The 11360-nt window shown below is 36.3% G+C and overlaps 1 protein-coding gene across 1 annotated transcript in view; it reads left to right on the forward strand.

Annotated features, from left to right (window-relative positions):
* Positions 1-11360, forward strand: part of LOC106871545 (GTPase Era, mitochondrial) — a 141974-nt gene that overhangs the window by 119408 nt on the left and 11206 nt on the right. The window contains exon 7 of the mRNA XM_052968513.1: positions 8485-8597. Within this exon, the coding sequence (XP_052824473.1) occupies positions 8485-8597 (113 nt within the window). The remainder of the gene's footprint in view (positions 1-8484; positions 8598-11360) is intronic.

Consider the following 11360-nt stretch of genomic DNA (forward strand, 5'->3'; position numbering starts at 1 on the left):
GCGGGTGACACGTAAAAGCACCCACTACACTCTCTGAGTGGTTGGCGTTAGGAAGGGCATCCAGCTGTAGAAACTCTGCCAAATCAGACTGGAGCCTGGTGTTGCCATCCGGTTTCACCAGTCCTCAGTCAAATCGTCCAACCCATGCTAGCATGGAAAGCGGACGTTAAACGATGATGATGATGATGATGATACATACATGCTTGCATGGTTTATTTGTTAGAGCAATTACTGAGTTATAACTGGTTGCTATTCCTACCGCTAACCTCTCAACTATGAAATTAGAATGGCTTTATGTCAGATAACACTTTAACCTTTTAACATTTAAACCAGCCATATCTGACCCAAATACACAACCTGTTTTATGTTCTAACCAGCCAGATACAGCCTATCACACCTACCCTTCAATGCCATTATAAAATATACAATCACGTCACGATTAATTAAAAACAATGTAAATGAAAAAGAAATTACATTTGACAGAATAATCTAAATGCTAAAGGGTTAAACCCAAAATGCATTTCACACTTACTTTTAATAAAATAATTCAAATTCAGGGCTCATCAAGCATAATTTTGTGCCTTAAAACAATGGTGGTTGTAGCAAAGTCTAAACATATGACCATAGTCCAGCAGTATAAGTTGATGTCCAGCAACTTCACCTGAAACCTTTTGTAACCTTTTATAGATGTTAGGCTTTATCCATCATTTGGTTTAATGTAGTCACCTGGCCCTTTGTTCCTTTAGTGCAGCAGTTCTCAAATTGACAAATACTAGCTTTCCCTCCAACTGTTAGGGAAGTCCCCTCCCATTAATGAGAAAACGAAATAGTGTCTACATACATATGATGCTCCTATATTTTCTGTGATACTGGACAAATTTAAAAAGTCAGGAGTTGTTAATGCGGTATATATAATTTAAATGAAAGTACAATACACACACAAATACAACCTATTATAATATTGTTACATTTATTAACAATATCATTGATACTGAGACAAATGCTTATCAAGGCAAGCCTTATATCACTTTCCATCTGTAGACAGCTTCTGTATTGTTTTCATACTTGCTAAAGCAGAAAATTTTTCACAAAATTCTGTTCATCCATATTAAAGCTGGATTTCTGCTGCCTTTTTTTGAACAATTTGTAACAATTTCCATAATGGCACTTGTGTAACAGGTTGGAGAGGCAGGGATTTTCTCAGGATTATGGCTTAGAAAAAAAATCTTAATTCTATTAAATTGGGTGATTTATCTGATACCTTTTCAATCCTTATAAGCCCTTGGTGGGATGGGGGGATCTCACATTCTGTGGAGATCATTGCTTTGCAACAGCCACTCTCTTGCATTTTGGGCCAGGCCTCCTGTCAGAGATTAACTGCTTCCCTTCTTCCCACTAGTTTCAGAGACCATGAGAAGGGTCACAAGGGCTGACTCTCCCCCTCTAAAACATGTAGTTACTTCACTATTTAATTTCATCTAATTGTTTAATATAGCAATGAATTTATCTTTAACAATATCTCTTCTATCTTTGAAATGAAAGTAATATGTTACATTTCCCTCCTCAGCAGCATGAGTGTGATGTGTATAAGAGCCAAGAGCTCTGAGCACAGAAGTTACCAAAGGTAATGAATGATTTCAGAGACAGTTGAAGTGTTTCAGTCATAGAAGTGAAACATCATCATCATATCATCATCACTATACATCCATTTCCCATACTGGCATAGATTGGATGGCTTGACATGAACTGGCAAGGTCAGGGGCTGCAACTGATTCCATGTTTTTTTTGGCTTGATTTCTACTGCTGGATGCCCTTCATAACACCAACCACTTTTAAGAGTATACTGGGTGCTTTTTACATGGCACCAGCACCCAGACCAGTGCTTATTATGTGGCACCTTAGATTTAGGATCTTAATTCAACCACTAAATGGTTGAACTGTTGCTAAATTTTGAGTAAAGCAGAAGAGCAGTACACCATATTTGATGGCACAAAATATGCAAATAGGCATATTTGACATATCCCAATTTCAACATGTTCAGGAAATTTTTTTTTAGTGCATTAAAGCATGTAATATAGGACCCACAGTGATCTTTGAGCGGAGTAAAAAAAAGTGCATCTTATATATGATCAAATATGGTATTACATCCAATCAGGATGTAATATAATGTTAAATGGTGATTTACTCAATAGAAGATGTGGTGTATTGAATTGTTGGTCATGTGGATTGTTTTTACTTTTCTTTTTACCTTCTACTTGTTTTAGTCATGTAACTGTAGCCATGCTGAAGCACGACCTTAAAAGGTTTTAGTCAAACAAATTGACCCCAGGTCTTATTTCTTAAGTCTAGTACTTATTCTATCGGTCTCTTTTGCCAAACTTCTAACTTACAGGGATGTAAACACACCAACACCAGTTGTTAAGAAGTGGGGGGTGGAGGGACAAACACAGAGACAAAAACACACACACACACACACACACACACACATATATATACATGACAGGCTTCTTTCAGTTTCCATCTACCAGATTCACTCACCTTTACATTCTGAGTTCAAATTCTGCCGAGGTTGATTTTACCTTTCATCCTTTCAGGGTCAATGAAATAAGTACTGGTTAAGCACTGGGGTCGATGTAATCAACTTACACCCTCCCTTGAAATTGCTGGTCTTGTGCCAAAATTTGTATTCGAAATTATCATTATTATTATTATTATTATTATTATTATTATTATTAAGGTGACAAACTGGCAGAATCATTGGCACACCAGGCAAAATGCTTAGCAGTATTTCATCCACCCTTATATTTCTGAGTTCAAATTCCACCGAGGTCAACTTTGCCCTTCATCCTTTCGGGGTCGATAAATTAGGTACCCAGTGAAACACTGGGATCGATGTAATTGACTAGTTCCCTCCCCCAAAATTTCAGGCCAGGTAGAAAGGATTATTATTATTATTATTATTATTATTATTATTATTATTATTATTATTATTATTATTGCATCAAACTGGCAGAATAATCAACACACAAGACAAAATGCTTAAGTAGCATTTCATGTCTTCACATTCCATGTTTGAATGTCGTCAAGGTTGACTTTGCCTTTCATCCCTTTGGGATTACTTACTGGGGTCAGTATAATCAACCATATTCCTCTCCCCCAAAATTTCAGGCCTTGTGCTTAATGTAGAGGATTATCATTACTATTATTATTATTATTAATAAGGCGGCGAGCTGGCAGTAACATTAGCACGCCGGGCGAAATGCTTAGTGGTATTTTGTCTGCCACTATGTTCTGAGTTCAAATTCCACCAATGGCAACATTGCCTTTTATTCTTTCCGGGTCAATAAATTAAGTACCAGTCAAGTACTGGGATTGATTAATTTACTATCCCCCTCGCCACAAATTCCAGGCCTTGTGCCTATAGTAGAAAGGATTATTTTTATTATTATTATTATTATTATTAGCTGTGGTCAGTGGTGGGGACACATAAAAGACACCCGTACCAGTGACACACAAAAAGCACCTACTACATTCTTGGAATGGTTGGCATTAGAAAGGGCATCCAGTTGTAGAAACCAAGCCAAATCAGACTGGAGCCTTGTACAGCTCTCCAGCTTACCAGTTCCAGTTAAACCATCTAGGCCATGCCAGCATGGAAAACAGATGCTAAATGATGATGATGATGATGATGATGATTTGAAGTCTTTGTGAATTTCTTCTGAGAATTTAGTTGCTGTGGATACAATCAATTTGCTACACTTCATGTTGTTGTTTGTTGTGCTTCAACAAGAACTAATAGTTGGATTTGGTGGAAGCCATCTTATCTACATAATAACAGCAAGTAGGAAAACAGATCATCATAGTTGTTGTAATTATAGTTTATTATGATGGTTGTTGTTTGTAGTTGTTATTTTAATTTTTTCTTTTGTTGATATCTATTTCTTTGTGTTTTAGCTGCTCTCCACTCAGAGCTGGCATGTTGCATGCTAGAGTGCTGGACTCTATCCCCCTGGGTGGTAGTAGCTGCATGTGTGGGTGTCTCTCTGGCCAAGACCAAGTGTGAAGTATATATCTATCAAGTTGTTGGCTTTCTCACTTCACTGCCAGAAGATGGCAGCCTGCAGGTGGCGTCACTAACAGCTTTGCTGTCCATCTAGAAAGGCTCTGCCAGCTCCTTGCAGCCAAACCCATTTCTCATTGACGTGTTAATTACTCGTGTAACATGCAGTGTAAGTTGCTATGAGGGGTTGATAGGAACAGAGAGAGAGAGAGAGAGAGAGAGGTATATACATATATACATAGATATTCAGAGAGAAATATGTAGATAGCTAGACAGAAATACAGCTAGATGGAGAGAAAAAAATACTGAGAAATACATAGAGAGAAAAAGAGAGAGAAATATTCTGAGAAAAATACGTGATAGCTTAATAGATATATGAAGAGATGGAGGCATAAAGAGCAAGATGGATACAGAGAGAGAGAGAAGTAGGGGGAAATTTGAGGAAGACGTGTGTGTATTACTGGTAATCCTGCGTATGTTTTTAACTCAGAAAATACAGGAAGAGAATAAAGTATTTGAGTATGTGTATCAAGTTATACAGTCCCTGTATGTATGCATTTCTATGTTAGAATGTGTATGTTTTAGAAGATGAAAAAAGTTGTAACATTGCCTATTGTAATCAAACCTCATGCCTGCTACAAACCTACTCTTTGTACTAACCAGTAAACCAAGGTGACATTACATCTTTAACCATACAAATTAGAAGCCTTAATCTTTCAAGCTAGGATTTCTCATTCCATACCGTATGTTTATGTATTGAGTGTGACTTTAAAGTTTTGCTAAGTCTGAGGCTAAGGCACAGACTCAGTGAAACTTCAAAGTTATCATCATCATCATCATCATCATCATAATTTAACATCCACTTTTCCATTCCTGCATGAATCAGGCAGAATTTGTTGAGTTGGGTTTCCTACAACCAGATGCCCTTCCTGTCACTGACATTTACCTGTTTCCAAATGAGGTAATATTACCCTGTGACCAGGGTATGTTTCCCAAGAAGATTGGAAATAAATGGTGACATTCATTTACAACTTTCACATAAAGTCAAAGCAAAGAGATGGTAACATGCACGCATGCACACACATGTGCACGCACACACACACACACACACACACAACAGATTTCTTTCAGTTTCCGTTTACCAAATCCACTCACAAAGCTTTTGTAGAAAACACATACCCAAGATGCTGTACAGTAGGACAGAAACCAAGACCAAGTTCTTGGCCATGCCTGCACCTTTGATGTCACCATCAATAAAATGATAATAAATTTTAAAGCTTACACATTAATTGTGTTCCTTATTCAGTCAACGTTTGCTGTATTTATGCTTATTAAAAAACATGTATATATGCTGCCTGAAGATCAGAAGCTTGAATCTTTAAGTTACAAAATGTGAAATGTCAGCTTCAACAAATGTAATATGTATAAAAATACTAATTTCAACTACATATGTGTGTATGAGTATTTGTATATGGGCGTGCTATTTTTGGCATTAGTGAATATGCGTGCAATAGTAGACAAACAGTGATAAAGAGAAAGAAAAAAAGGTAATTAATTAATTAATACCAGCATACCATGATTAGTATTCAAATTTATTACCAGTCTCCCACTAACTTCTCACCATTCTTAAACCCATAAGAATTTTTAATTTGTGTTCTCTACTGCAGTAGATATCACATAGCTAACATAACTTTATCTCTAATCCATATATGATATATACTATGAATCCTAGAGTCACTGTCTGAAGAAGATGGGATGATCACAATTTCTTCATAGGTTTGTTTGATCAGAAGTTAAACAATGAGATTAACCCTTTACATTCAGATTATTCTGTCAAATGTAAAGTTTATATATTCACACCATGTAAAATTAATCTTGCATCATTTCATGGCTTTGAGATTTCAATTATGTGATTGTTTATTTTTAAAATGACACAATAAGGTAGCTATGAATGACCATATCTGACTAGTTTGAACATAAAACAGGTAGAATATTTTGGCCAGATATGGCCAGTTTAAGCACTAAAGGGTTAATCCTTTTTTAATTCCTTATACTGGTTTCTCTTCATTTATTTCTGATTGTTTCTTCATTATTCAATATTTACTAATGACTAAAACTATGGTTTTAGAACTACATTCAGTGCTTTAAGTGTTGTAACTCTGAATTACAAAGGCCTGTGCATGTACTCAGCCAAAGGATGAAATAAGAAAGGAGAAAAGACAATGAAGATGATAAGAATAAGAATAATAGTAGTAATATTGATGATTATTATTCTTATGATCTTCATTGTCTTTTCTCCTTTCTTATTTCATCCTTTGGCTGAGGACATGCACAGGCTTTTGTAATTCAGAGTTACAACACTTGAAGCACTGAATGTAGTTCTGAAAACATAGTTTAGTCATTAGCAATAATAATAATGATAATACTGATGATGTGAAGGTGCATGGCTCAGTGGTTAGAGTATCAGGCTCACAACAATAAGGTAGTGAGTTCGATCCCTGGATTAGGCTGTGTGTCATGTTCTTGAGCAAGACACTTCATTTCATGCTGCTCCAGTTCACTCAGCAGTAGAAATGAGTCACTGGTGCCAAGCTACATCGGCCTTTCCTTTGGATAACATTGATGGCACAGGGAGGGGAGGCTGATATGCTTGGGTAACTGCTGGTCTTCCATAAACAACCTTGCCCAGGCTTGTACCTCGGAAGGGAACTTTCTAAGTGCAATCCCATGGTCATTCATGACCAAAGGGGGTCTTTACCCTTTTAATATTGATGAGGATGATAGTAATAATTCTTTCAAATTTTGGCACAAAGCAAGCAATCTTAGGGAAGGTGGTAAGTCAATTACATTGACCCTAGTGCTCAGCCAGTACTTATTTTGTCAACCCCAAAAGGATGAAAGGCAATCAACATTAGCAGAATTTGAACTCTGTTAAGACTCAGAAAAATTGCCATTAAATATTTTATTTGACATACTAATGATTCTACCAGCTCACCTCCTTAAATAATAATAATAATAATAATAATAAATATAATAATAATAATAATAATAAATATAATAATAATAATAATAATAATAATAATAAAAATATTCAGACAAATACATAACAAAAACACCAGGACTTACAAATATATATAACATTCAGAAAATTGCACTACTGGGCACTGCACATATCCTACACAAAACACTTTCAATACAGTAACCATAAGAGCATCACAGCAAACCACAGCACATACCCAAGGTACACAAAGCTGCGCTCGGTAGTGAAGTGAAAGCACGTTATAAAAATAAACTACTGAATAATAATAATAATGCTTTCAAATCCTAGCACAAAGTGGGATAAGTCAGTTACATCAACTCTTGTATTTTATTGACTCTCAAGGGATGAAAAGCAAAGTTAACTTTGGCAGAACCTTTGGAACCAAAGGTTCTGGGAAATCAATGTATTTTTACCCTAAGTGTTTCATTGAGGAATTGAAATCATATCCTAATGGTGATTGGCTGCCAAAATATGCATTTACTTGTATATACCAGTTTTATATAACCTTACTTTTCTAATTTGTCTGTTTTACTATAAACAAAATATTAATTTGAAGTAACATAGGTTAGTGAACAATAAAATAGCATTGGAAGATGATTACAAAAATAATTATGAGCTGAAAAGCAGCACAAAGCTGACAAGCAACAAAGAAGTGTCCGTTAGTTGATAGCCTGAGATGACTCTAAAATTGTAAATGATGCTGGCAGTTGAGCATTTGAGACATCATCATCGTTTAATGTCTGCTCTCCATGTTGGCATGGGTTGGACAGTTTGACATGGAGCTGGCTAGCAGGGAGCTGTCCAGACTCCAACTGTCTGTTGTGTCATGGTTTCTATGGCTGGATGCCCTTCCTAACGCCAACCACTTAGCAGAGTGTGTTGGGTGCTTTTTTTAAGTGCCACCTGCATGGGTGCATTTTTGCAGCACCAGCATGGATGCATTAATGCAGTACTGGCATGGATGCTTTTTAGGTGACACTGGCACCTGAAAGGACTAACCTGTATGTGTGGAAGACTGATTTTACTTAGCTTGATATGTCTTATCAAGTACAGCAAATCACTACATATCCTGGCCGCTTGCCATTTCCTCAATGCGGCCCAGCATCTGAAGATCTTTTCTCACCATTTTGTCCTACGTCTTCCTGGGTCTACCCCTTCCACAGGTACCTTCCACAATTAGAGCTTGGCACTTCTTTATGCAACTGTCCTCATCCATATGCAAAGTTAATTAAACACCTGGGGTAAACAGAGTTATGTAAACAGAGGGAATAAATGTTTATGGGGATATATAGATTATGCAGACTTGAGGAAGTAAATGTTGAACTAACATCCTTGAGTTTTTGGTTGCAGTATGTTTATACAAAGACTCTGCTTTTGTTTTCAGTTGGAATTATAGTTGATGTTTCCAATAAATGGCATTCGCGAGAACTTGGCCAGTCTATTCTTCAACTTCTCTGCTGTAACGCACACATACCAGCTATACTGATACTTAACAAGGTAAGTTACGGTTTAACTATTTCCTCATAATACAATAATGTTGAGTTCAACTTCAATTTAGCCATTAACATTAGCAGATCAAATCTTTCTATATGAAACTAAAACAAATTTGTTTTTGAAAGAAATTCAAGGTTGTGATACAAAACAGTGAGAATCAAATTTCTTTGTAATCATTGAAACAAATCTTTGGCAAAATTGTCACATCTGAAACTCATTGATCCACCACCGATCTTTCATTCTACATCTTAAGTGTATTTTTTTTCTGTCCCGAATCTCAATGTGATTTTTGCATTTTCTCCAAAGGTGTCCTTCACAGCATATTACTGCTACTTGTTTTACAGAAACTAAAAAACAACCATTCTTTCTCAAATGGGCATACATATTTTTTATATTTTCCAGCATTCTCTCTCATTCATTTCTAGATTATCATTGCTTTTTAACCCCAGGTCTACCATAATTAGTCAGACCCAAAAGGTGATCCTGGCATCACCACCCAGCCTTTTATTTATCTATTTTTCTGATTTAGTTTGATTTTGGACCATATTATTCTATTTCTCTCCCTTTTTTAAGAAGGTAGACTATTATTTCTAGCAGGTCAAGTGATGATATAGAGGCTCTCATCATTGTTGTAAGGCTGTGGTAGCTGGGTATTAACAGATTATCCCCTTCTCTTAAAATTTGTAGCCTTATTCCAATATGAAAAATTATTATTACTATTACTGAAGTATTAGATGGCAGAAATTCTAGACTGATAAACAAAATGCCTTGTGATTTTTGTTCTGGTTTCTAAAGTTCTAAGTTCAAATCCAACAGTTCAGCCTTGCATTTCATCCTTCCTGGGTTGACAAAGTATCCTTCAAATGCTAAGTTTGATGATATCAATGAAACGCTTCCTCTTAAACTTTCTGCTTGAATTAGAAACTATTATTATTAACATGCTGGACAAAATGCTTAGAAGCATTTCTTCCAGCTGTTTACATTCTGAGTTCAAATCTGGCTGAAATCAACTTTGCCATTTATCCTTTCAGAGTCAATAAAACAAGTACCAGTTGAGTACTGGGGTCAATGTTATCAATTAGCCTCCTCTCACTAAAATTTCTGGCTTTGTGCCTATAGCAGAAAGGATTGTCATTATCATTATTGTTGTTGTTGTTGTTATTATTAAGGCGGTGAGCTAGCAGAATTGTTAGCGCACTGGACAAAATGCTTAGTGGTATTTAGCCCTGTTGCTACATGAGTTCAAATTTCACCAAGATTGACTTTGCCTTTCATCCTTTTGTGGTCAATAAATTAAGTTCCAATGAAACACTGGGATAAATATAATCGACTAGTTTCCTCCCCCAAAATTTCTGGCCTTGTGCCTTCAGTAGAAAGGATTATTATTATTTCCACCAGGGTTGACTTTGCTTGTTATCCTTTTTGGGCTCAATAAAATAAGTCCCAATTGAGCATTGGGATCAGTGTAACTGACTTACTCCTCCACCAAACTTGCTGGCCTTGTGCCAAAATTTGAAACCATTATTATTATTACTATTATTATTTAAGGCAGTGAGCTGGCAGAATCATTAGAATGCTGGACTATATGCTAAGTAGCATTTCTTCCTGCCTTACATTCTCAGTTCAAATTCTGCCGAGGTCGAATTTGCCTTTCATCCTTTCAGGATTGATAAATTAAGTACTAGTGAAACACTGGGATCAGTGTAATCAACTTGTCCCCTCCCCAAAAATTTCAGGCCTTGTGTTTTTAGTAGAAAGGATTATTATTATCATTATTAATATTATTATTATTATTAACTACAGAGCAAGAAACGATGCTAATTTTCATCTCTGTAAGCTTTTATCAAAATTTCTCATTCTTTTCCCATCCTTTTAGGTGTTTGTTTGCTTGATTTTTGTTAATCAGAGCTCATCAACTGCATTTAGGTGCAGTGGTTTATGCATAATGTCAACCCAGTTGGGGTCTCAGTTGTTTTGAAATTTTTCAAAACAGCTAAATCTTGATTTTTCTCTGCTAAAAACAAGGAGTTGGGGAAAAAAATAACTTACAATATTATTCAACGAAGTGACACAAGTGAGTGAAAAACAGTATAGCAGAGAGACAGAGAGAGAAGGAATGCTTTTAATGAGGTCAGATAGCATCCAAGTTGAGAAGGATAGTGTGTTATTGTCAAGGTAACAAAAACAAAAGAAAAAAAAAACCACACAACCTGGAAACAACATCAGCAAAATTAACAACAACTTTGGTGACAAAAGCAAAAAGTGGCATTTCATCTGTCTTTACATTCTGAGTTCAAATACTGTGAAAGTCAGTTTTGCTTTGTATCCTTTTGGGGTTAAGAAAACAAATACCAGTTGAGCATAGGGTGAATGTAATCAACTTCTCGCTCCCCCAAAGTTGCTGACTTTGTGTCAAAATTTGAAGCTATTATTATTATTTGTCAGTGCCGCTGGACTGGCTCCTGTGTGGGTGGCACGTAAAATACACCATTTTGAGCGTGGCCGTTGCCAGTACCGCCTGACTGGCCTTCGTGCCGGTGACACATAAAAGCACCCACTACACTCTTGGAGTGGTTGGTGTGAAGAAGGGCATCCAGCTGTAGAAACTCTACCAAATCAGATTGGAGCCTGGTGTAGCCATCTGGTTCACTAGTCCTCAGTCAAATCATCCAACCCATGCTAGTGTGGAAAGCGGACGTTAAACGATGATGATGATGATTATCATTATTATTATTATTATTATTATTATTATTATTACTATTATTA

This window comes from Octopus bimaculoides, chromosome 1 (assembly GCF_001194135.2).
Source record: "Octopus bimaculoides isolate UCB-OBI-ISO-001 chromosome 1, ASM119413v2, whole genome shotgun sequence".
Lineage (NCBI taxonomy): Eukaryota > Metazoa > Mollusca > Cephalopoda > Octopoda > Octopodidae > Octopus > Octopus bimaculoides.